The sequence below is a fragment of the Glycine max genome, chromosome 3 (assembly GCF_000004515.6).
Source record: "Glycine max cultivar Williams 82 chromosome 3, Glycine_max_v4.0, whole genome shotgun sequence".
Classification (NCBI taxonomy): domain Eukaryota; kingdom Viridiplantae; phylum Streptophyta; class Magnoliopsida; order Fabales; family Fabaceae; genus Glycine; species Glycine max.
Genome location: NC_016090.4, coordinates 19,721,747 through 19,749,579, shown reverse-complemented (window position 1 = coordinate 19,749,579; position 27,833 = coordinate 19,721,747). Strand labels below are relative to the sequence as shown.

At 31.3% G+C, this 27,833-nt stretch overlaps 3 protein-coding genes and 1 non-coding gene across 9 annotated transcripts; 3 read left to right on the top strand and 1 right to left on the bottom strand.

Moving 5' to 3' along the window:
• Positions 1-53: 53 nt before the first annotated feature.
• LOC100500402 (uncharacterized) lies at positions 54-2,159 on the top strand. 6 transcript variants are annotated; one of them, XM_041013766.1, is made up of 3 exons: positions 91-139; positions 932-1,535; positions 1,786-2,159. In XM_041013766.1, the coding sequence occupies exon 3, from the start codon at positions 1,789-1,791 to the stop codon at positions 2,020-2,022; it is 234 nt and encodes a 77-aa protein (XP_040869700.1). In that variant the 5' UTR covers positions 91-139; positions 932-1,535; positions 1,786-1,788; the 3' UTR covers positions 2,023-2,159.
• LOC113001311 (small nucleolar RNA snoR27) lies at positions 686-781 on the top strand. The gene has a single exon (XR_003266630.1). It is a non-coding gene; the product is annotated as a small nucleolar RNA snoR27 (small nucleolar RNA).
• Positions 2,160-2,631: 472 nt separating the features above from the next.
• LOC100499762 (SOUL heme-binding family protein) lies at positions 2,632-3,551 on the bottom strand. The gene has a single exon (NM_001248740.2). The coding sequence runs from the start codon at positions 3,423-3,425 to the stop codon at positions 2,808-2,810; it is 618 nt and encodes a 205-aa protein (NP_001235669.2). The 5' UTR covers positions 3,426-3,551; the 3' UTR covers positions 2,632-2,807.
• An 18,591-nt stretch (positions 3,552-22,142) lies between these two features.
• On the top strand, positions 22,143-22,910 carry LOC102669828 (uncharacterized). The gene is made up of 2 exons (XM_026127824.2): positions 22,143-22,421; positions 22,494-22,910. Exons 1-2 carry the CDS (start codon positions 22,143-22,145, stop codon positions 22,908-22,910), a joined length of 696 nt encoding a protein of 231 aa, XP_025983609.2.
• The last annotated feature ends 4,923 nt before the right edge of the window (positions 22,911-27,833 follow it).

Sequence of the window (27,833 nt, the reverse complement as noted above, 5' to 3'; positions counted from 1 at the left end):
TTCAGTTTCTCATGCTGACGTGTTATCTACGGCAGTTCTGCATCGTTAGATGACTCTTCGGAGTGTCTCTAGATATTTCTTTCTTAAGAGCGGGTTTTCAGACTTGAGACCTCGCAGGTCGTTGTTTTTTCCTTCCCTGGTGAGAAACTCATCCCGATTTTTCTTCTTCTGTTATTTTTTTCCTGAAAAAGTTAAACTGTTATGGCTTCTTAGTTTGATGATTAACTTCTTGGTTGGATTGCGATGGTTTCAATTTTGTGGATCACATAAAATTGGTTTCACTGATAATATTTAGTATGGTCCATACTGTTATTGTTATACTTACTGAGATTACAATTTTATATGTTTTTGGTTTGCATGCGAGTTTGGGTTGTGCCATCGGTTAACTGAGTGTTGATTACCTTGCAATCTTGCATGATTTCGTTGATTTACTTTTGAGAAAGAGAAATGTCTTAAACCACTGTTTAGTTATTATTGCTAGAGGGGGCAAAACTTGTGTTGAAAGTTGGAAGTAAAATGTATTAATTATTGATCCTTTCACTTTGATTATTAGTGGAGAATCTTGTGCGGATTGATTGGTTTGAGACTTTGAGTTGTGCTGTTTTACTTGTTATTATACTCAAAATTGAAAGCCTTGTGATTTATACACACAAAGTTGAACCTTTTATTCTTTAATGGTTAGATTTGAGGATCAGAAATGTTACTGAGAAACTGTGCTATGTATATGTAACTTCCTAAAGGAATTGAAGATAACCAGAACTTACTAATACTGAGATTCCTTTGTCCCATCTTTCTCATCTTGCCATATATTATTTTTAAGCAGCATGTCATGCTGCACTTTTGCAGTGATCTTATGACTTGGAGTAGAATATTGTACCATTGCGGACTAGAATCATCAGCCTTACATTTTTATTTGGATTCTGTTTTGCAGTGATTTTAACACTGGAGGAAAAAAATTCACTATAATGATTTTTTTTCCATGAGGATTGGTGTTCTGTTGTCTGGGATCCTTATTGTTCTCCATGATTTGGTTAAGTTGCTTAGATTTGTTCATATGAAAATTGATTGTTCTATTATTTTTTTTGTGAATTTCGGTATGGATACTATTAAAACCACTGTAATTATTGCTCCAAACAAACTTTGGAAGCTGCGAGACACCCAACCGAGCCAAGAAAAACAGCTTGCATTTTATTTAGACTTTTTCTGAGTTCTTTGTAAAATGAACATATGTTAAATTAGTTTGGGTTTGCATCCCCATTTAGCCAGTCTAGTCAGGATAGGCAAAATGTATGAAATTTATTGCAATCTGATATTTGAAGGTACATAGAAGATTGCAGAGGGCAGGAACATCTTGATAAAATCTCTTCGTTTTTCCTCCAGAATTTTACATACAATTGTCAATTCTGTGTAGAATGTCACCCTAGTTTGGGTTTGCATTCCTTGCACTCTGATTTACTTGGATAACTTTGGTTTTGGCTTTATTGATCAATATCCCATGGAGTCAAAGCATTGGCCCTGTATGCAGTTCAAACCAGGTAGAAAGACAGCCTCTATTGATAATAATGACCTTAGAATTTGCTTGTGCATTTCATACACTATTGATATTTGAATTTCTATAACTGATTCTTGTGTGAAAAGTAAAGTGAAACTTATGAAGAAGCTTTCCTCTGAATACTAAGATGCACAACCCAAAGAAAGTGAATGTGTTTCTGTTTAAACAATTTGCTTTCTTCATTTTTCCACAAAATCTTTTAAGGTGTGACTAACCCTTTGTGTTTGTGGCAGAAGATGGGGTTCTGGACATTGCTAGAAGGTTTTCTGCTCTTTGCAAATGCATTGGCAATTTTGAATGAGGACCGGTTCCTTGCTCGAAGAGGATGGACATTGGCAGAAATGACAGGACCACAGAGGAATTCTCTTAAAGGGCAAGTAATAGGGCTTATATATGCCTGTCAATTCTTGAGACTTCCCCTTATTCTCTTCAACGTTATCACCATAATTGTGAAGCTGTTCTCTGGATAACTTAAAAAGAGTGGTATATCATGCTCTATTCTTTGTTCTGTGTATGATATGTAAATTTTATGTTCCGTGAACAGTTGCAGTCCTATAAATTCAGTTCAGGGGTATAATGAATAGAGTACACCAGCTGTATTAGTTTAGTATTGAATGTGTCTTGATTATCATTCTTAATTCCCTTTGAATTTGCAATTCCTTATGGTCTATTAACTTATGGTACATAAATAACCATGCTAGCATAGGTCGTTTAAATACACTAACCATCAGCATCATAACTGTGGCCATTGAAATTAAATAATATTCTTGAAGTTTTGGTTTTTAACCGAACTGAATAGCATGTGTTATCTATGTAATCCATCTCACTTAGTGGGATAACTGGATAAGGCTTTGTTGTTGTACTCATGTCCATTGAAATACGATTATGATACTTTCATACTATTTTTTTTAAAACACTCGTGAATAGGTAAAAGGGTAGGTATGAAAATCATTTCACCAGAATTCACCCTCTCAAACAGCTCTTTATCATTGGAGAAAGCTTTTGCTTCGACCAAAATTGCATTGTAAAGCACAATCATGGATGGCACCAAAGTCATAGACAACAAGAAAACAAAACATGGCACATAAAAAACATTCATTATGTGTATTTAATTCAAACAAAATAACAAGAAGCAGCACTACAACAACTTCTTATCATCAACATCATACAGAAGTACCAGAAACCTAATAACAAACAGAAAGCACTAAAATATGTAAATCATTATTCGTTAACTAACAACACCCTTCAAGTTCATTCAACCGGGATCATAACCTCGTTGGTCCTGAACGCAGGAATTGTCCAAGGAGGATTGTACCTCCCCAACAACCTTAAACCCATCTTTCTCCAAACTCTCCCTCAGCTTCTCCACCTTCTCCCTCACCACTTGCTCCGACGCCACTCCTCCAAACTTCACCACCCCATACTTCCTCTCACCCTCTTCTCTGATCACAACCCTCTCATCGGTCGGCTTAGGCGCCTCTTCGGCTTTCCCATACACAGCCGGCAAAACAAACTGCATAGTCACCATCTTGTTATTCTTATTCCCTTCTTCGCCTTCACCGCCACCCTCCTTCGTCACAACGGGGGCCGTCATAGCAATCGTCTCACCATCCCCACCAACACTGTCCTTTGTTATAACCGGTGCAGTCATGGCAATCTTTTCAGGCTTGGTGTTCTGGGGCTTCCCCACAGCACCAATGTAATTGGCCAAAATCATAAAGCCACCATCTTTGTTCCCCTTGAACTGTGATGGGTCATATGTGACTTCAGCCACTACTGAGGGTGCATACTTGCGAATTTCGTACTCGCTTGTGGATTTGATCACTTCATATTTTGCTGTCTCAACGCTAATCTTTCCAAACACTAAACCCATCAAGGACAAAGAACGGAAATGCGTGTGCTGAGAATTTGGAGATAGCAATGAATGATTTGGATAATGACGTGGTATGGATCGTATATATAGAGACTTGCATGTTATGGAGGCGTTTGTAATCTGGAATATTCGCGGAAGCGACATGTCTCTGTTTCTTTGAGAAGGGGTTAGCATCTTTGAAATTTTGCTCCGCAAAATTAATGGTTGCGATTCTGACACGATGATGTGCAATCGTGGACACCGTTTTTCCGCAAGCTCGTTGATTGGGGTTTTGCCGTTCTTTTCTTTCTTAGGAATTTATGTATATATCAGCAATGCACATTTTTTTTTTATCGGTGTAGATTATAATAATTATTTAAATTATATTTTATATTTTTACAGATATTTTTAAAATATTTTTTGTAATTAAATACCATTTGTGGAAATTAAAGAAATATTTTAGTCAAATTGATTATCTTAATGGGATAAAATATATATATATATATATATATATATATATATATATATATATATATATATTTTAGTTCAAAAATTATAATTTCTTAATTGAATTGTTTTTATTATATAAGGCTACTTTTTTCTTTTGTAAATGTTAGATTTCATTGCACATGTTATCATCTAACTTTTATTATTTTAGAAATTTTATCATTCAAGTTTATTTTATAAATTTTACCATTTAACTTCATAATTTTGGCACAATTTACCGATGTTGATGTTTCATTAAAAAAATTTACATTTTTTTTTTGCAAAACAATGTTGTTTTGCGACCAACATGATGGTAAAATGCATAAAAATGAAAACTTTGGTGATAAATTTGCCAAGAACAAATTTAGGTGGTAATGTAACACCCTCTAAAAAGAGTTTTATTTAAAAAATTAATAAGGTTTTTTAGAAATTAAATAAATGAGAGAAAATGATTTTTTGTTAATTAAAATAAGGGTTTCATAGTATTAGAAAATAAATAGAGTAAAATGATATTTTAGAAAATAAAAGAATGTTTTAATTGGTTATTTATTTAATGAAAGAGTAAAATAAAGTTTTTTTTATGAAATAATAAAATAAAGAAAAATATAATAAATAATAGGCTCGAAGTACCTAATTATAAATAGAGATATATTAGGCCAATTTTTACATTTACGATATGTTTCTACACTCTATCTTTTCCTCAAATTCATTTTTCATTCTTCTTCTCCCAAAACCATCTCTTTTCTCACATACACCCAATTTATCTCAATAAAACTACGATCCCGGACTCGTTAATCATTGGATTGCCTTGAAATTTGGACACTACCTTCGAAATTCATTTTCGCACATTCCTACAATTGAGATTTGCGAAATAATGTCTATAGAGAGAAATGTCCCTTGCACAAAGACAATAAAATTGAGACTCCAATTTCTTCTCTTTCTCTTTAACATTTGGAAACCCTAGCAAAACAATCAAAAGAAAATTTTGAGGAATCTTAGGAAACCTCTAGAGACATCGCTATCGCTGTTGAACTACACACATGAACCCGCTTAGAGGTAAGGGATGAGTTTATCACAATTGGGGTTAGAATTGAACATGTGAGGGATTCTTAGAGGATCAAATTGAGATTTATTTTGGGATGTTTATTGTATTATAATTCTACCTTTACGATTATAATTACGAGATTGTTATGTTTGACGAGCCAATTGATGCCCTGATACGAATTGGTTGATAAAGTCGAGTGCTCTTGGTATTTTTGTATCTTTGACCTATGATTTTTATTCCTTTGATTTTGATATGACTATGAGAAAAATATAACATATAAATATTATTACTGTGTGACATGTATATAATGCATGAGGCGTGATAACGTGTTGTCTTGGAATTATGAAAGTGTGATGAACTGTGTAAGTGACAAGTTGAGTGTGTGTTAAATTGTGAGATCACACATGTATTGAGATGTTGTGTGCATTAAGTTATAAGCTATGAATTATATAATCATACAACTGTAAGATCTTTTAAGGGCGGTGAGTTAATGCGCGATGAGTTTTATGATGGGCTCCATTGTGGGAACCCAACGAGTCTAGTCACTTTGAGGTGCAACGAGTTAAAATGATTTTGAAAACAATTGAGTAGTTGTGTGTGTTGCATAGTTCATAGGTAAAGATTATATTTGTGCCATGTATATATTAATACTATGTGATGTATAAATGATTCATGAGGTGTGATAACATGTTACTTTGAGATTATAACATTGTGATTGAGATTGGGTGCATGTGATAAATTGAGTATGTGTTGAATTGTAAGATACATATGTATTGAGATATTATACGCATTGAGTTGTGAGTTATGAACTTTACAATCACACAACTATAAGACTCTTTAAGGGTGACGAGTTAATATGTAACGAGTATTATGATGGGATCCACTGTAGGAACCCAAAGAGTTTAATCACTTTGAGGCATGATGAGTTAAAATTATTTTAAGAACAATTAAGGAGTCGTGTGTTTTGTATAGTTCATAGATAAAGTCTGCATGTTAAAATATTTTTTGGGTTGGACCTGAATCAGGAGGGAGGCGCTCTGTCGGACTCTTCAGAGTCTAACCATTGGGGGTAAATACACCCGGTTTGAGTGCTCCTTTAAGTCTGTGCTGATCCCACATAGTTGGAGCATTCTTGCAAAACAATATAACCTTAACTGGTCTCCCTTTGATTTTACCTAGTGAGAGTGGCTTGACCTAACAGTATGTGATTTGTCTTATCATGTACTCCTAGGGGCCCGACGAGGTTTTTCACTGACATGATACCACATTGCATATATGATTGAGTCTTAGTATATCTGTTGCATAACGCTTGTGTAATGACCATTGTGACATGTTACGCTATGGTGGATAATGAATTGTGTGAGCATGAGATGTTATGTTGTACTTGAGATGTGTTGTTTTATATACGTGATTAATGTGAAGTTGTGAAATGTGATTTTGTGATCAAATCTTTGGTACACGTGATGTTACGTAATGAGTGGTAAAATGATGCGAATTGTGATAAGTTGAACTTGTTATACTTATATTATATATATGTGTGTGTGTGTGTGCGCGCGCGCTTTCGTTTATTTCTATTTGTTTAGGAATATGATAACTCACTCCCTATTTGTTATTTGTGTTTGGATCATGTGATGATCTCAAACCTTGTGTTCGTGAGAACAGATGGTTAGATGGATGACTTTAAAGAACATCGTGCTAGACGACGTTAGGACATAACGCTCTGATATGACATTACATTGGGGCATATGTTTTTATAGTATTTGTATAATGTTCTGAACATGTTACTTTATGTTATTCTGTTGTTTAACTTGTTTCCCTTTTGTAAAAATTGGATGACCTTGTTTTGGGTCGGAGATGTTTTTATACCCTTATTTGATAAGTTTTTAATTTAATAATTAACGAGAATGTGAACCTTTTACTCACATAACTCTTTTATGTTATTTCACATTTTTCATGTATAATATTATATAAATATGTATGTCAGGATAGAGGTTGTCACAAGTAAAATATGTGAAAATTGAAAACTTTCAGTGGTCAAATTCATGAAAAAAAATTAGATGAAAAAATTCACTAAATGATGATAGTTTGATGGTAAAATATGTAATTAAGCCTAATATTAAGTCAAAACAATTTCAATTGATTATATAAAGTATTATTTTATATCATATAGGAAGTAAAAAAAATAAAAAAAATAGGCTCCTTTGAATTCATAGTGAAAATACATTTAACATTTGTTTTATACATAACTACATACCAGCACTCTTTAACAAATTCATTTCATTTGAACAATCTTATCACCAATCAAATTCACTTTTTTAGTTAGAATTTTATCACAATTAAATTTCTTCAGATTATACACATAATTCTTTTTTTATTAACTTTTCACTTATCTCATTTTTTAAAGTCATTATCAAACTTTTTGTGAATGTATAATAATCAATTAATAAATGCATAAATTCAAATATTCATTAATGATAGTATTAAAACATATTATCTCCGCCAATAAATAATTGTAAATGTTTAATTAATATGATTTATTAAATAAATATAAATAAAATAATTAATTAATAAATGCATGAATTTAATAACTAATTAACCCATCAATGCAAGTATCTTTTATTTTGGGCGACAACTTATCAATACTACTCCATATTCACACATTATAAATAAAAAAAGTTCTTTCACAGCTCATGTATTAGTGTTAGATGGGTAACATGAAAGAAATATTAAAACAAAACAAAAATATAATGAGAAATACATTAAGTGGTGTGATAATAAAAGAAAAATAAATAAGTGACCGTGAATATTAAGAAAATGTAAAGTCAGGTAAGACTATTATTATTGTTAAAATTGTGTGTCAAAGGATATTAAATGTGGTTTAAAAAGGGATTTTGTTTGTCTTACTTGAGTATGTATGATGAATGTGACACATCCTGTGCTTATTGTAATGATTTGTTGTCAATTTTATTAATAATTTATATTTAAAATTATTTATATTAAAAATATAATTTTATAATCTATTCATAATCCAGTATATATACTAAAAACTATTTTTATCAGCATGTTTTAAGACTTATAAAAGAAATTGATGAGTAACTTATGTTAACCTCAAACCCACGAGTAGATTGCTTCACAAATAAATCTGATATAAAAAAAAACATGATATAATATAATACTACTAAGATGATATATAATAATTTGAAATCTAATTGATTATTTAATCAGCACACATTAAACTACGTAATTAATTTATTCATCAACTCGTGCATCACACAGGTGATAACAATCACAACTTTTTTTTTTTTTTTGTAAATATAAAAAAATTCTTTATAAGTATTGTTCATTTATAAAAAAAAATATGGGTTAAATCGTTAAATTTTTTTTATAAAAAAAGGTTTAAATATATTTTTTATTTATGCAATTTAGTATTTTTTTTTCATTTTTGCTTTGTAATTTTTTTCGTTTGTTTTTGTCTTTGCAAAATATATTTATTTTATTTTATTTATCCTTAAAGTATATTAGACAGTGCTTTAAATAGTTAAAAAAACATTTTAAACAGTGAACAAATGTTATCATAAGTGTTATAAGGACAAACAATAAAACAAAACATTTTGTAAGGATTAAAAAAAATTAAAGAACAAAAATGAAAAAACACTAAATTGCAGGGAAAAAATATTTAAGCCATAAATAAATTTAAAAATTCAGTTTTAAAATATGTTAAAAATACTAAAAGTAAAAGTTAACATTTTTTTTGTGAAAATACTAAAAGTTAAACGTGATTTAAGGTAGTACCACCCTCCATAAATATAAGACTATTTTTTATTTCTTTTTTATAAGATTATTTTTAAGTTTTTTTTATTATTTATTTTTTACAAGAATATTCTTAATTATATTACAATAAATATTATAAATTACTAATAAGATAAATTCATTCTCTCTCACTCACTAATAAGGATTGAGAAGAGTAACCCGCGTTAATTAAGTGGATAGAAAATAATTAAGTGAAAAGAGTGAGATGATAAGTCCAATAATTTGATTCAGCAAAAGAAAAATAAGTCCAATAATTTTAAAATAATTTTTAAAAAATAATACAAATTGCATACAAATTTAATACTTTCTTAAGAAACAAACAAAATTTAATACATTCACCAAAAAAAAAAATTAATACTACAAATTAAATTATCCAACTTGCTTAGAAAGTGGGAATTTAAGGGTCTTGTAGGGAGGGAGGTAGTAGTTTGATAATCATGTTAGTCATAATAAATTTCTCTTCATTCTTTTAAGAAGTATTTACTAATCACTATGGAATATTGATCCGTGTATAACATTGCCTTTTTAAAATTTAAAAATTTAAATATATATCATGTGAAAGATCAAAACTAAACTTGAATTGAATTGGATATTCTATAATTTAATAAAATCTAAACTAATAACTTTAAACAAATATATAGATAACTAATTATCAAAGCTAATTCTTTAAAAAAAGTTACCAAATTAAAGCTAATAGAAGTTCATCAATGAGAAATATGAACTATGTACTATACTCAGGGGAAAAAAAACTATACACTATAAATGATACACGTTTGATGCCCTTTTATTGTTCGGTAGGATAATTAATGATTCCTAATGATTTTTAACTTGCTTAAGAAAGCCTTCATTGCATAATTGCATATATTAAATTTCCAATAATTTCACATTAGAGCTCATGACTTGCTAATTATAAAATAAACTAAAAACTTGTATTTATGTGGGAGAAAATATATAAAATAATCTCAAATTTGTAGGAGAAACTAACAGTTACTTAGACCAGTTTGTTAATTTTATATTATAAGACCTGTTAATTTTTAAAGTTTGTATTACTATAATAAATTGAAATTAATATAGCGCATTTTACTTTCCATGGGATTTGATTACTATATTATGCATAAAGGGCGATTTACATATTCCTTATTTCTCCGCTGCATATTTGAAATTTAGATATCAGCAATGACAAATAACTATGCCTTGTGATTTTTTTGAGAGAAACTATATCCTCCATAAATACATGAAACCATATAGATTTTCTTGATTTTTAAGGTATACAATAATGAGGATTAATGTAATTAATAGGAATATCATATATTGTGATTGATTGATTAACAAATGGTGTTCTACCTAATTAATGCATCGTTGGCACTTGCATAGATAATGGATGATTAATTTGTATAATTTGCATGATTAATGAGCGGAATTTGCATGCAAAAGAGGCAGAAAAATTTCTTTACAAAACTTATTAGCTTTAATAATATGTATTAGGCTTAGTTGCACATTTTATTTCAGAAATTTTATCATTCAAATTTTTAATACTTACAAACTTCATCAATATTGAAGTGTTATTTAAAAAAGTTACTATTACAAAGAGACACCATTTTTACTAAATGATAGTAAAATGCGTAAAAATTAAAAATTTATGTGATAAAATTTCTAAAATAATTATAATTGAATGGTAAAATATACCATAAAACATAAAAACTAAGCTAAAATAATTTCAATTGATTATATAAAATATTATTTTATATGGTATAGGAAGTAAAAAAAACAAAAAAGTTACTTTTTAGCTCCTTTAAATTCATAGTGAAAATATATTTATCATTTATTTATGGTTAAATTATTTTTTTAGTCATCTAATTTATTTTTTATATTTAAGTTTATCCTCTATTTTTTGGGATTTAATTTGATCCTCTAATTTATTAAATCAATTTAATTTGATCCTTGAGTCTAAATTATAAGAAATCATATTTTGTGATTATTCAAAATCATCATTAAGTGATTTTAAACGGTCACAAAATGTACATTTCCCACAAAATTGAATTAATTTTAAAAATTAGTGGATCAAATTGAACAAAAAAACAAGAGGACCAAATTGAATCATTTTAAAAAAATAAAGGACTAAATTGAACTTAAATAATAAATTAAAGGACAAAAGACTAATTTAACTTTTATTTATACATGACTACGAATTCATTTCATTTGAACAATCTTATCACTGACCAAATTCACTTATTCAATTAGAATTTTATCATAAATAAATTTCTTCAAATTATACACATAATTTTTATCTTATTAACTTTTCACTTATCTCAATGTTTAAAAATAGGTTCAATATCACTTTTGGTTCATTATGTCTTAGGATTTGTTTGTTTTGTTACATTAAGTTTTGAAAGTTTCATTTTGATTCTTTAAGTGTTCAAAATATATCATTTTTGTTTTTTTATTTCGGTTGGAAACGTTATTGTTCCATTAACTTTTGAATTTTGAAATGATTATTTGGGTAAATAGTCATTTTTATACCTGAATGTGTAGAACGATGACAAATTTATTTCCAAAAGATAAAAATTCAAATTTTAGTCCATGAAAGTGAAAAAAAAATGTGACAAATTTATCCATCCGTTAACTTCCGTCTATTACCGTTAATGAAAGAGTTTACATGGCACATTCAAGAACAAATTTGTCAGTGCTCTACACATTCAAGGACAAAAATGACTATGTACCAAAAATATAATTTAATATTAATCTTCTCACCTTTTTTTAATTGTTGCAAGCATAATATTATAATAAGCACTTAAAAAAGTAGTAAAGCAAACATATGTTAGAACAAACATAATAGTAAGCATAATTTGTCCGTTGCTCTGAAATTTCTATTGTGACAACATTAGGTAGTGACAAAATCAAGTTGGGTCTCATTTTTTGTAAGGATTAACTTAATGGTTGTGCATTTTTTGTTTGAGTCTCATATTTTGAGTAAGGTACTGTCACATTAGAAATTTCAAAGCAATAGATAAATTATGCTTATTAATCAATATTATGCTTATTATTATGTTTGTTCTAACTTATGCTTGTTTTCCTATTTTTAAGTGTTTATTGTAATGTTATGCCTACAATGATTAAAAAAAAGGAAAGATGATTAAATTATATTTTGGGTAAATAGTCATTTTCATTCATGAATGTGTAGAGCGCTGACAAATTTATCCTCGAATGTGCCACATAGGCTTTTTCATTAACAACAACATACAGAAGTTATCCGATGGATAAATTTGTTGCACTTTTTTCACTTTCGGAGACTAAAATTTGAATTTTTATCTTTCGGGGAAAAAATTTGTTAGCGCCCTACACATTCAGGGATGAAAATAACTATTTACCCTAATTATTTTATAATAGTGGTGGCTAAAAGCCCCCACTATTTTTATTGAAATTATAAACCCCTAAAAATCTAACTTTGCAACACAGTTATACAGTCACTATAGCACCACAGCTACGACCACCACGCGCTGCCAACGACTCCAAATCCATCGGTGAACCATCCCACCACCCTCTCAACCTAGATCTGCAACCACCAACCAAAGAAGGAGACACCATAGATCTGCTTGTGCCTTAAGAACAAATATCCTTCTTCGATCTCTCACATTAAAGCATTCACGAATTCGTTCCTTTCCTAATACAAACCTCTCACTTTGTTTTTCGCTCCTCTTCTTTTCGTCCACTCTCTTTGGTCCTTCTTCCACCTCCTCTCCGAGAACAAACTCAAAGCTACACTGCACATCAAGTACAATACATCATTCTATACAATGTTATATGTCAAATACTCTTTTCAATATGGTTTAGTTAATTAATCTAACTAATTTGTGATGTTAGGAATTTTATAATTCCTAATTAATTAATATGGGCTACATATTATATTATAACATTTATATTAGTTATTTACATTTAGATGAGTTCAATATAAAGTGATCTAATTCAATGAACCCATTAGACTGCCAACAAAAAATAGATATGGGCTTAATGAGTGGAAGCCAGTTTGGCCCATTAGAGGATAATGAGAACCCTAATAGGCTAAAACCTAAGGCATGATTATGGTCCCCAATACACCAAATCAAGAAACAGTTTCTCCTCTCCTCATCTGAAGAGAAAACGAAGGTCCTATAAGGAAGAAGGTGATTTGGTTGAGGAAGGTCATTAAACCAATTGTTCGTGACCACTGTAAGATTCCGCTGCGTGTTGATCAAGCTCTATGGATCCAGGTATTCCTTAAAACCTCTTGATAATCTGACGTAATGTGTTTTGATGCTCATTTGGTATTTTATAAGGTTTATTGAAATTCTCAACAAGTGGTATCAGAGCCACCATTACTGTTAGATTATTGGTATTTAAAGTTGTCTGATATGTGGATCGTTTTAGTTATATGAACCCTAATTTTATTTTGTGGAAAAACTATTTCGATCAATAAAATTGTAAAATCCGTAAATTTTTGTGTTATGGTCGTAATTTTTTTTTTTTGCAATGGATAAAAGGCCTCTGCATTTGATTTATGGGTTTGTACATAGTTTTTGTTTGTGTCGCGTGTGCTCACATATTATTCTATTTGGGATAAAGGTTCTACGTATCTGGCATTGATTTTCTTGAACAATATATATTTCATGAACAAGAAAGTTTTTTTTTTGTTTTATACATATAAGGTTTTCAAACTCTTTACGTCGAATACAAAGTTGGTATTTTGTACGTGTCCGACGTTGGTATTTTGTTTTTTACATATAAGGTTTTCGAAAACTCTTGTACGCATCCCGCGTTGGTATTTTGTTCGTGACACAATTTCATATATATATATATATATATATATATATATATATATATATTGTTTATATGAATCAGTAATAAGGCAATGGTCTTTTGTTTTATATGAATAATTTACTATTTTTTTGCCAACTGTTTTTCCTTCATGAATTAGTGATAGGCTGATAGTTTATGACATTCTTGTGGTTAGTATAAATTTGCGATAGTACCATGATATGTTCATTTCGGATGCGTAATTAGTTTACCATGATTTTGTTTTCACATATTTACTGCTATTATAATTGGGTGCAAATTTAACCATTGCGGATCTTTTCCATTTATTTGCGTGTCCGATAATTTTAATTAAATTGATTGAACTATTATGTTGCCAAAGTAACCTCTATTATGTAAATTGATTTAATTAAATTACATGGATGTTAGTATGAAATTATTTATGCGAATTGTGCTAGGCCCAAAGGAAGACACAATTTGGCCAAATAATAACATACCTGCGATGGTAAATATGTGACAATTATAAAGTTTTTTTTTCATGAGAATAATAGTCGGTCCAAAGAAAGACTATTATTTGTCAGAACTAATTGTCAATATTTGATCATTGCGTTGAGAGTACCAATTACAAATTAATTTCATTGTCCAAAGACTAGAATTAATATTGTGTTGAGTATCTTGTGATGGATTTGTTATGGGAAATATTTGCATGTCTTATTATATATACTTTATATGACTTGCTTGATTATATGTGAACATGTTATTAATTTTTGTTCTCTGTTTAGTTAATATTACCAGTGCTGCAAATGTTATTGCCCAAGTGAATTCTATCCCAATGCTGAATGAGACAAATTTTAAGGTCTGGAAGGTAGCCGTAGAAATTGTTCTTGGCTGTATGGATTTGGACTTGGCATTGAAGACAAAATGACTAATTTCCACTTTGGAAACCTTTACCCTGTGTTTGGATGGAGAAATTTAACTAGGTAAAGTATTTCAACAGAGATATTAAATTGTCTTTCAATAATGTAATATATTTGGATGAGGTATTTTAAAAGTAATTAAAATGCTGTCATTTTTACAAAGTATTTTCATATACTAATTTCAGAGAATTTGAAATTCTCATAAAAAAGCAAAGGATTTAAAATTCCCCGTAACCCTCACACCACACATTACGAACGAACGAGCGCTCTCTCTCTCTCATTGCACGCACGAGCTTTCTCCCTCTCAGCACACCATCACAAGCTCTCTCTCTCTCTTTCCCTCTCAGCTGCGTCACGAGCTACCACTCCCTCTCCGTGGCTTTCCTTCTCCTCGCTAGTAAGTTCCTCTCTCCCTCACTCATCTCTGTTTTTTTTTCTTTTTTCAAGTTTATGTTTGTTTGATTTTGATTTCATTTTTGTAGTTATAAGGGTTGCTTGATTTTTTTGATTTATGTTTCGTTTTCTATGAGATTGAAAGCCTATATTGAAACTTCTCTGGATCTGTTTGTTTTATGTAGCATCTCTGGATCTGTTTGTTTTATGAAGCAAACCACTACCACCAACTCTGGATCTGTTTGTTTTATGAAGCATCTCTTCTTATCTAAACAACGATTTCATGATTGCAACTTCCACTTTATGCTGCCCATCATTATAATTATTTGCGTTATGGGCAGAACAGACCCTGTTGCTACCATGGATTGCAGACATGCCCTATTGCTTCCTTTAAAATTTGTCCAACTTTGCTTTCCATTTTTTGGTTTTGGATCTCTTTTTAGTTTATGTTTTTACTAAGCATTTAGTCCTTTCATAGGTAAACCTGTTGAAAGCTAGAACTTGTTGCCAGGTATCCTCAGAGATGTTGTAGCATTGATTCTTCTGAATAAAAAGTAATAGATCAACTTCCAACAAAAGAAACAAAAAGTAAAATAACACAATCCTACAAATGGATTGGTTCACGGGTCAACTTGATCTAATCCATTTAACTCACAGGTTCAATGGATTGAGATTTAAATAGGCTGATAGTATTGAGCAGCCTTAACCCCAAATCAAGGTGATGGCACATGGGCCAAAGCCGAATTCCCCAAATCTACAATCCTATCGTATAACATAAAATTAGTCATTCTCTTATGTTATGCTGTTTCATAGCCTTATGTCTATTTGTATCTTTCCTCTCTGTGCTTGTTTGTGTTCTCCAATTTCCCTTAATGGTAAATTCCAATCTCTGTTTACCTCCCCATTTTAGTGTTTAGATGGCAACCCAAGAAGTCATCAGCTTCCAGCAAAGTAATCAATCACACTCTCTAGTGCTGGTATGGCATTGCAGCGCATCATGAATATGGGCCACTAAGTGGAACCCCATTGCATTGCAGCTCGCTGTCCCAAGTGGAGCACCATGAATGAAAAGCAGCCAACACGACCTCTATTGCATTAGACACAAAAGTCCTCCTTTTTTGGCCTCGACCCCTGAATGATATTGTTTCATTCTGTTTGGGGAGGATCTTGCCCCCCTTTAATTTCATTAGAATCCAAGCCCTATGTGAAACTCATTCCTTTTAAAGGCTAAATAACACCAGTCTCTTCTCTCTTCAACACAAACAACATGATCCAAAGCTATCAGCTGCATTTCCTGCCAACTCATGGCATACCAGTGGAGTTTCTAGACAACCCTACATGCCCACACTCTAGAACTTTGGCACACCATTCTGTGGTCTCTACTCTGTTCACATCAAAGAGAGGTCTATGTTCTATTTTATATTCCTTCTTTCACTGTCATGTTTAGATAGGCAACCATATGTTTCCCTTTTTTGTTGTACTTTTTTTTCTCTTTTATATTACTTGACTCTTGTTATTATTAACGTCTATGTTCCAGTATTGTTAAATGGAATCCTTGAAGTTTTGAATGTTATGCCTTAATTCTCATTAAATACTATTTTAGAGAGTTCCTTAGTTCTCCTTTCTTTAGTTAGACATTTGAGCAAGAGGAAATAATGACCCCACCATCCCATCCCTCTTCATTTCTTTCCCTCCATTTAAAAACTTCCAATTTCCAAAAAGTAGCAATATAAGATTCTAACATTACCTTGAGAGCTGAATTCTCGGAGACTAGCTGCTCATAATCACTCTTGATTCGATTTACTTCTGACTGGAGAGAAGCATTTTCTTCCTTCAAAGCCTCAGCATGCTGAACTAACTCATCACACTCGGCCTTTAAGAAAAACTCAAACAGAAGTTAGATGTGACTTATAATTAGTACAACAAAACCATGCTTTTAAAATAAGGCCACAATGACATAAACATAAGAAAATAAAAAAAGAATGCAATGGCTTTAAAAAACAGAATAGTTATACCTCACATGTAGCAATAAAATGAAACCAGTTACATAATATACATGTAAAAATGCAGTAAGCAAGTGGAAATCCTCCCCCAAAATACCAATACACAAACATAGTTTGATACAACTAGTCCAAACCCATGCCCAAAGGCATAAGCATCATTGTTATTAACAACAACTACACAAATCCAAATGTCCAAAACCACCATCCATATATATGGCACAATACCAGATTGCAGAATATATAGTGGACCTTGTTTGGATAAGCTTTTCTTAAGCACTAATAGGAGAAGAAAATTAAAAAGAAAAAGCTTCTCCATAAGCTAATGAGTAGAAGCTTTCTCATATTACTTCTCCAAAAGCTAATTTTTAACCTATGCATAAACTAGTTTTAGTTTATGAACTAGTTTTAGTTTATGGAGAAGCTTATTTCATTTTTTCTTTTATTTTCTTCTCTCATAAGTATTTATGGAGAGATTTATCCAAACAAAAATACCATGAAGAACATAAAATTAGTCAGCTTAACCTCAAAAGTACAAAGAAGGTTAAGTCAATTCATAAACTATCATTATGTTGTAACACTTACAATTTGGAATTCATCTGATTTGCCTCCTGAACAAGATTGGAAAATGAAAGTAGCACAAACAGTAATGAATAGGTCTTGCTACTATAGTGGAGAGAGGAAATTCTGATGGTCCCACAAATATAACAAAAGATATAAATATTAGATAAATTACTTGTTCCTTAATTTATTTACTGTGATAACAATTGAGGTTGGGTGCATGAGCAATGGAAGAGAAGGAACTAATAATTTCTTAATTAATTTTGGAGCAAAATCTATTAAATAAAAATGGACATCAAAAGTAAATGCCCCATTTATATATTTTTATATAGATATATAATTTTTACAATACGAAACCAATAAATTATAGTATAAATTCATTTATTTAATTAATTTCATAAAAAATTAAAATTAGAAGTAAAAAAATTTACAATTCTAATTTTTAGGATAAAATAATTATCTTCTAAAACTATGTACAGTAACGAATTCTGAAATTCAGTAAGAAAATTAAAAATCTTTTCATTTCATTTTATATTTATAAACTATTAAATTTTCAATTATCATCTAACTTATCCACTATTTTTAATTATTTTTTATCACTAATTTTAAACCTTTTGCATTATACATCGAGGAGCAGTATTCTAGTGTCGGCACATTCAATTATTCTTTGCAAGCAGTTATGATTAATAATACTAATTTCAACTGACTGAAAAATACTAATTTCTTACCAGTTATCTCTTAAAGTCAATCAATTCATGCAATATCATTCAATTCTATGAAATCATCCTCTTGAATGGAAAGCATAAGTTGCTGAGATGTCATAGCTTCTACAAACAATGCACTGCCACTAGGAAGTCCAGAAAGCCTTTCCTGAACATGATTACCACAATAGCAAACAAAACAATTTAATGCTTAAGCAACATTTTCTTTTCTCAACTATAAAATGAAAAAATTGAAAAGGTGTAAGGGTAAAAGAATATGCTAAAACTGAATGAATGAATAAATAAATAGGTTTTAAGCAATGCTGGAATAACAAGTAACAATGTTAACTATTCAATTGGCAGATGTAGAGCTTTCTGCTAACTAGTAACAATGCTGGAATTTTCAGGTTTGCAATTGACAACTGCAAAACAAAAAAAGAATCAAATAAATGCAATGGAACTATCTACCTTTTTGTGATACCTGTTAATTGTTATTGTACTTAAATATTTTTTATTTATCTATATGTTTGAATTATAATTTTGGAGTTGGGACCTTTTCCATCGGGTTATCGATTCCCTGATTTTCAAAATTACTCTTTTGCCCGTGTGTCATGTGCTGTTGTTCCCATTTCTTATGTGTATTTTATTTTATTTTTGTTTGTCCTGAATATGCTAATTTCTTATTTGCTTGTGTCCACTGTTCTATTGGATATCTACATGTTATATTATTTGAAAAAAATGTGCACGATCTCCTTTGTTTCACTCATGAAGTTAAAGGTTGAATTTCTTGTGCATGTGATGGTATCCTCTAATGGAATCTTTTTGCAGGGCCAGGATCTTGGTTTACTCCGCATGCCATTACGGTGAACGCTGGAGAGGTATCTAATTAATCTTACAAAATAATATGAAATGCGTGGGCTAAGTTGTTTTCATTGGAATGACTGTTGTGTGTTGTCTTTTATTTTCTACATAACTTATGTTCTCTTTTATTTACATTCCTTGATGCATGCTTCTTATTGATACTCCTATATTTTAATTGAAGTAGTAATTTGGTTTGCTTTGATAAATATTGTTGTTTGTGAACGTGATATTGTGATCCATTATATATTGTATTCATTTTCTCTACCTTCCAATTATATACTGTATTATATTTGACAGAGGAAGCATTTAAGTTGTTAATTGATTAATATCTCAACCTTGTCTCCAAAATATCTCAAATTAAACAAGAAATTGCCAACTTCCCGAGGAAAAAAGAAGAGAAATTTACCATCTATCCTTTCTAAATGAACTGTACACTTTCTTTTATTAACAAAAAACTATCCACGCATTTTGAATCCAATCTCTGAGAAACATTTTCATGTCTCCTCAATCATTTTTCACATCATATTCATATCCTATTTGTGACCACAAAAAAGAATCCACAAACCCTGCTCCCTTTCATGGAAAAAAAAAAACAAAGAGAAAAAAGACAGAGATCATTTCTATCATCCTCCATGTACAAAGATCTCCCTGCCTTCATTATCATGGCTGTGTACATTCAAAATTCAGCCACGAAAACAACATGTGCATTCAGGTGAGCTCCCTTGGTCATAGCCACATAAACAGTGGTCCGTGAATCAAACCGTCAACCACAAGCTCTCCAACTCCAAACAATGAATTCTTCTTTCAGCTATTTTCTGGACATTCAGATCAAAACTCTCCCATCATGTTAATGTTTGAACCTTTTTCTAGTTACTATTACCAGTCTTCAATGAATATTCTACCCACAAAATCCCGGAACCTTTTTGAGTAAAGCTTTGGATCAACAGCTGAGATTGATGAAGGGTCAACCTGTAAAGACTTGTAAGCATGCTCCAGTTTCTTGCTGATATCGTAATCCTGCAAAATGTCAATAATCCCACAATATATAACAACATCGTAGGTTTCCCCACTGCAACAAGGGGTGTATTGATCAAAATCACTCCTCCGAGCCATGCGTTCTGCTCTCGCAGGCATATTGGCTCCTAACCTAATCAATGATTTCCTGAAACATGAAGAAATATGTATAAGGCGGAGTATATAGAAGAAATTCTGAATCGACAAAAATGCAGAGATAGTATGAAAAACATCCAAGTTGAAAAACCAACATGGACCAGAGGAAATAATAACCAGGCTAATATTAAATTAAGACATGATTTAATAGTATCATTGTTTTTAGTTGATCATCTTTGTATTGCACTAGTATTATTGTTTTACATCTTTTACCTAGATATTTGTTTTAAATCTCCAAATAATATATGCACATATCATCTTATATCATTATCATGCAGTTTGGATTGAGAAGAAATGGATCATAGCATAGTTGACACTGCAATGACTTCAAGAAAACGTAAAAGAGAAGAGTATAAGAAGATAATCTTATTAGCTGCTGCATGTGTTGTTCATATGGTCATTGGTGTAGTGACATGGTATCATAATAACTATTTTGTTAAGGAACTAACCCGTAATTGGGAACTAGAACGTCACAGCTTCCTTAATCGTCTTTATAGAGGAACAAATAAAGATTGCATTGAACAATTGAGGCTTAGTAAAAATGCATTTTTTAACCTTTGTAGAATTTTACAAGAATGGATTAGTAAGAACAAGAAATGTTCCAACAATTGAAGCAATAGCAATGTTTTTACATATCCTTGCTCACAACCTAAAATATAGGGTAGTGCAATTTAGTTATTGTACATCTAAAGAAACCATAAGTAGGCAATTCAATGATGTCTTGAGAGCGGTAATGAAAGTGAGCAAAGACTATTTGAATTTTCAACCCTGTACTTTAGAAGGTGCGGAAGCAAACAAGTGGAGATGGTTTGAGGTAAGTTTATCAATTGTTAGGAGAAATTAGTTAATTATAAAATTTTCTTAGAATCTAAAAAAATTGTCTTGTTTGTAGAGATGTATTGGAGCACTTGATGGGACTCATATTTCGGTTACAGTTTCTCCTGATGAGAGACCTAGATATCGTAATAGAAAGGGTGATGTCTCTACAAATGTGTTAGCTGCTTGTGGTCCAGATTTAAAGTTTATTCATGTGTTACCTGGGTGGGAAGGGTCTGCAGGAGATTCTAAAGTATTACGAGATGCGTTACGTCGTCAAAACAAACTTGAAATTCCAACTGTTAATATTTCTTAGAAATAATTTTTTTTCTTTTTTTTTGGTCTAGTTTAAGTCTATGTTTTTTATTTTAAACATTGTAGGTAAGTATTTTCTTGTGGATGCGGGATATACCAATGGTCCGAGATTTTTAGCACCATATCGAGGGACTAGATATCATCTCAATGAGTGGATTGGAAACACCCCTCAAAGTTATAAGGAGTTATTTAATCTTTGTCATGCAAGTGCCCGAAATGCAATAGAAAGGTCATTTGGGATCTTGAAAAAAAGATGGAGTATATTAAGAACTCCTTCATTTTTTGATATAAAGACACAAATAAGAATTATCAATGCTTGTTTTGTGTTACACAATCTCATAAGAGACAAACAACAAACTGATCAACTTTTAGAAGTTCAAGACTTAGAATTTTGATCTGTTGTTGATGAAGAGTTAGTCCATCAATCAAGGGAAGAAGTTCAAAATAATGTCATAGATGATATCACAACTATTCAAGCTACCGAGGAATGGACAAGATTTCGAGATACATTAGCTATGAATATGTTTGCTAACTATCAAGTTAGGAGAAACTTTGCTTAGGGATAGTTCTTTTTAAAATGTAATTTGTTATTGCTGACAAACTTTGTGTGCTTTGTTACTATTGTACTTTTCTATTGAAGATAGACTTTTATGTACTTAGCTATTGCATAAAAACTTTGCTTGAAATATTTTCTATGATTGTGCAGTGGACTAGTCAAATGAATAAAGTAGGTCATATCTACTATTTGTTATGTGCATGTTGAATAAGTGACATTAACTTCAATGGAGTCATCTAATGAAAAGATGACAGACAAAAGAAAAGTTTTAGGAAAAAATAATGAGGAAACAAGAAGTTATTTTACATGGAATTTGGAAATGGAACGTGTATTGGCTGATGTACTTAGAGATCAAAGGAAGTTGGGCAACAAGGGTGACGAAGGTTGGAAAAGGTCAGCATTGAATGTTGCAGCCGCAGTGTTATCTACAAGCTTCAATGTTAATGTCACATCAGATAATGTCAAAAACCGTATCAAATTATGGAGATCGTGGTATGGTATTGTAAGTGACATCCTTGGCCAAAGTGGATTTGATTGGGATGGCACTAAGCACATGATCACAGTTGAGAATGAAAATGCTTGGAATGAATATTGCACTGTAAGTATTCTTTAATATGTTGCTATTTGTTATTCAAAGTAGATTGGATTTGACTTTTTCTTTGTTTTCCAGTCGCATAAATCGGCTAAACCGTTTCGATACAAGGTGCTTCAAAATTGGGATGATATAGTGGATTTGTGTGCTAAAGATAGAGCCACCGGTCATGGAGCTGAAACTGCTATGGATGCTGATGAAGCGATGAGTAGAGAAACAAATGAAGTGGAATTCATGGGGTTAGGTGCTACTGCCATAGATTTAGAAGAACCAAACTCTAATACAAAAGGAAAAAGACAAGGTTCGACTTCTTCTGGCACACATCCTCACAAGAGAAAGATGGGAGAAAAAGAAGGAATAACAACTTCTTTGGATAAAATGGCGAACTCTTTTAACCGAATGGTGGAAAAAATGGATGGTAAAGTTGATGATGAAGATATTCAAGAAGTATTACGTGAGGCAGCTTTGATACCAGATCTTAATAGACAACAATGAGCTAAAGCTAAGTTATTAAATGGTTAGCTGACGATCCAAAACAGTTAGCTATTGTGAGAGCCCTTCCAATTCACCAAAAGACAATTATGTTTTAACACATCTTGGAGAATGAAACTTGGTGAGTAACCTTTTGTCTACATTTCCAATTTCAATTTTCAAATTATAAATTTGTGTCTTTTTTATGCCTAATTGAGCTCATATTTTCACTATAGTTATTTGTCTTTCCTCTTGTGACTTATATATCTTGTTTCTTCTCCCCTAGATGACAACATTGGATGTTAATTATTCAGGTTCCTCGACGTTTTACACTTGATGATGAATGAAGATTATGGAATGAAGAACATTTTGTTTTTTAATTTGGACCTTGTAATTCTTGTTTAAGATCTTTGTTTGGAACTTGATTAATTAGGACCTTGTAATACTTGTGTTGATTCGTGTTTATGCGTTAGTGCGTTATTAACAATTTGATGCATTATTAACAATTTGAATTTTCTTCCCGTACGAACAATGAAATTAATATCATTTGAATTTTGTACGAGATAATTATCCTTAAATTACATAATTATTTAATTTTAATATGTTTTTTAAAATTATTGCAAGACTAGGTAATTAATTTTTTAAACAAGAATAAAGAATTACATATCATTCATCTTTTAATTTTGCAATATTGTTTAATCCAAGTTTTTTTGTGTTACTACAAAAATATTGTATAAGATTCAAAATTGTTCAGCATTAAAATTATTTTTATTATTTAATTATTAAGTATTAAAAATTTTTATTATTATATATTTTATAACATTAAATTTATTTTGAATATTTAACTATTTAAAAAATGACTCATGTTTATTTTCATTCAATATTGAAATTTTAATTTTTAAATAAATATTTAAAAATGAAAATTTGAATTTCATTGAGATTGAATTACTTTATCCAAACAAGAAAATTAAAATATAAGAAATTGAATTGCCTCATCCAAACAAAATATTTACAAAATGAAAGAAATTTAAATCAAGGCAATCAAAATGCTGTGAATTTGAATTTCCTAGAAATCTTTAAATTCCTCATCCAAACACATAGTTAATGAGGTAAAAATTGAGAAGTGGGATCGGTCCAACTGAATGTACCTTATGAGGAAATTGAGCAATACTTTGTCAAAAATGAAAAAGCGAAGACGAGTAACCTTTTGGCTAAACTCATCTCCATGAAGTATAAAGGCAAATGGAACATAAGGGAGTACATTATGGAGATGTGCAATCTTGCATCAAAACTCAAGTCACTTAAGTTAGAGCTTGGTGAGGACCTGCTCGTGCACTTGGTTTTGATCTCGCTTCCTACACACTTTGGAAAATTCAAAGTGAGCTATAACACTCAGAAGGACAAATGGTCCCTCAATGAGCTTATATCTCACTGTGTGCAAGAGGACGAGAGGCTGCAGAGAGATAGGACTGAAAGTGCTCACTTGACTTCGACCTCTCAGAATAAGAAAAGGAAGAAGATAACGGTGCTGCGGAAGGGACTTCTCAGCAAAAGAAACAAAAGAAGGATGAGGAATTTACCTGTTACTTCTGCAAGAAGTCGGGACACATGAAGAAATAATGTCCCAAGTATGCCACATGACGTGTGAAGAAGGGTAAATTTCTTACTCTAGTTTGTTCTGAAGTTAATTTGGCTTTTGAACCTAAAGATACTTGGTGGGTAGATTCTGGTGCTACTATTCACACAAGTATGACTATGCAGGGTTGCCTGTGGAGCCGACCGCCAAGTGATGATGAAATGTTCATCTTTGTGGGTGATGACAAGAAGGTTGCAGTGGAAGCTATTGGAACTTTTAGATTACAGTTAAAACTATATTTTATTTGGATTTATTTGAGACTTTTGTTGTACCATCTTTTAGACGGAATTTGATTTCTATTTCTAGTTTGGACAAATTTGGATTTTCTTGTTCATTTGGAAATAATAAAGTTAGTCTCAACCAAAATTCAAATATGGTTGGTTCTGGTTCTTTAATTGATAACCTTTACATGCTTGATGTTGTTAGTTCCTATAATGAAATACTGCAAATAAGTTCACGTGGTACAAAATGAAAGTTGAATGAGAATTCAACCACCTTATGGCATAAGCATTTAGGCCATATCTCTAAACAGAGAATTCAAAGACTTGTGTTGGATGAAATTCTTGACCCTTTGGATTTATCGGACTTTGAGGTCTGTGTTGAATGCATAAAGGGAAAACGAACAAACATAAGAAAATTAGGTACCGAAAGAGTTAAAGACATCTTAGAACTAGTGCATACAAACATTTGTGGTCCTTTTCCTACAACTTCTTGGAATGGACAACAATTACGTTCATAGATGACTACTCTAGATACGGTTACCTATATTTGATACATGAGAAGTCCCAATCCCTAGACGTTTTTAAGACTTTCAAGGCTGAGGTTGAACTTCAACTTGGAAAGAAAATTAAGGCTGTCAAATCTGACCGTGGTGGTGAGTACTATGGCAGATATGATGGATCAGGAGAACATCCAGGACCTTTTGTGCTTTTCCTCAAGGAGTGTGGAATTGTTCCGCAATACACTATGTCGGGCAAACCTAGCATGAATGGTGTAGCAGAACGAAGAAACCAAACTCTTAAGGATATGGTGAGAAGTATGGTTAGTCATTCTTCTTTGCCAGAGTCACTTTGGGGAGTTCATTGCTTGTTTTGAGACATCTAATCACAGGATATGGCTGCGAAACTTTGTCACTTGTTTGTGTGTGGTCAATGGCATTGAAAGACCATTGAAAATTTATTGTGACAATAACTATGCAGTTCTTTACTCCAACAACAATAGGAGTACAACCAAGTCAAAATTCATTGACATCAAGTTTCTGGTTGAGAAGGAAAGAGTTCAGAATAGGCAGATTTCTATAGAATATATAGAGATTGATTCCATGCTAGTTGACCCACTTACTAAAGGTTTGGTACCTAGAGTTTTTCATGAGCACACTGCTCATATGGGTGTAGTTCCTAACAATACCTTAGTTTAGTGGGAGTCCCATTTATGTTTTATATCTTATATTTCCCAGATATTTGTATTGTTTGGATTTTCTGCAGAAATAAAGTTGATGTTTATCATTTTATTCTGAGTTTGTTTTGTGTGCAATATTTGTATTGCACTTTGGATTGATCTCTATAAAGAATAAAGTTTGGACTAGTTGGAAATATACATGATTAAGATCACATTGTATGTGATTTCCATGCCACTTATCCATATTTGATCTATGTCATCGAGTATGAGTAACAATGGTGATCATTGTGGCTTAGTCACGTTGAATTGTGATGAAAATTACAGTGGTTTCCTATTGCTATATGAGATGGATCAGATTGTATAAAAGGAGTCTAAAAGTAAATAACATACAGTTGCGCACCTAAAATTTTTTTTTATATAAATGTCTAAGGTTAATATGAAGCCCAAGTGGGAGATTGTTAAGAATTTTATAATTCCTAATTAAGTAATATGAGCTACATATTATATTATAACATTTATATTAGTTATTTACATTTAGATGGGTTTAATATAAAGTGATATAATTCAATGAGCTCATTAGACTATCAACAAAAAATAGATATGGGCTTAATAAGCGGAAACCAGTTTGGCCCATTAGAGGATAATGAGAACCCTAATAGGTTAAAGCCTAAGGCATGGTTATGGTCCCTAATACACCAAATCAAGAAACAGTTTCTTCTCTCCCCATCTGAAGAGAAAACGAATGTCCCATAAGGAAGAAGGTGATTTGGTTGAGGAAGGTCATTAAATCAATTATTCGTGACCGTTATAAGATTCCACTGCGTGTTGATCAAGCTCTATGGATCCAGGTATTCCTTAAAACCTCTTGATAATATGACGTAATGTGTTTTGGTACTCATTTGGTATTTTATAATGTTTATTAAAATTCTTAACATGTGATCCTTGTTTTAATTCACGCATTGGTCCTTGATGTGAAGGGATGCATAGGTGTCAAAAAAAGATGAATAAGGAATACAATGTAATCATACAATAACCAATTGAATAAGAAAGAGCTACAATAACCAATCTTTGAATAAAGTGTATTTTAATTCTTTGTTGAATTAGGGAGAAGGTGGGAGATATCTCCCTTGTTGAACTCAAAGAAGAAGATGAATGGTTGAAATATGTTTATAATTTTTTTAATAAAATAAAGATAGTGGCGGCTTTTAGAGTTTACTAAATACTTTTTAAGATTTTACATTAATTATTTTCAAATTCAAAAGTTAACAAAATACTAAAGTTTCAAATGGAAATCATAAAAAATGATCAAAATGATACATTTTGAAAATTTAAAGGACTAAATTTAAACTTTTAAAATTTAATGTACTAAAATAAAACAATCCTAAAACATAATAGACTAAAAACGACATTTAGCCTTAAAAATATTATCAAAGTTTTCATGAATGTATGAATGTAGAGCAAATTATAACAATCTCCCCAAAGATATGCACTATTTACACGTCTCCCTTCCTTTTTTGACACTACACCAAACTCCCTAACTTTTGTGATCTCATTATACTTGCACCCCTTCCATCATTAACGGTGTTAACTTCATTTATTTTTAGATTACATGGTAGGCACACGACTTTTATTAAAATATTAATCCTGAAATTATTCCCATCTCCTTCCTTCATTTAAAACTACCATCTTTGGTACACTATTGTTGAACCTTTACGAGACACCATTGTTGTTGTGTGTGGTGAAGCTGCTATTAGTTTGTTCTCGTGAGTTAATATTCATAGTGTTGATTTTCTTTTTCAGTTTTGATGATGTTGAACTATTTTGCTACATTTCTTTTACATTCCAGCGAGTGAGAGAGAATAAAGGTATCGAGTGTAATTTTTGTAAAAGAGTGAGGGGCACGTGTATTATTT

What these genes read in the sequence shown, in the direction of transcription:
- LOC100499762 (NM_001248740.2), bottom strand. Translation starts at nt 3,425, where the DNA reads ATGGGTTTAGTGTTTGGAAAGATTAGCGTTGAGACAGCAAAATATGAA.
- LOC102669828 (XM_026127824.2), top strand. Translation starts at nt 22,143, where the DNA reads ATGGAACGTGTATTGGCTGATGTACTTAGAGATCAAAGGAAGTTGGGC. An exon ending in CTTGGAATGAATATTGCACT is followed by an intron (nt 22,422 to 22,493) that starts GTAAGTATTCTT and finishes TTTGTTTTCCAG; the next exon opens with TCGCATAAATCGGCTAAACC.
- LOC100500402 (XM_006576122.4), top strand. Translation starts at nt 980, where the DNA reads ATGAGGATTGGTGTTCTGTTGTCTGGGATCCTTATTGTTCTCCATGAT. An exon ending in TTATTGTTCTCCATGATTTG is followed by an intron (nt 1,031 to 1,785) that starts GTTAAGTTGCTT and finishes TGTTTGTGGCAG; the next exon opens with AAGATGGGGTTCTGGACATT.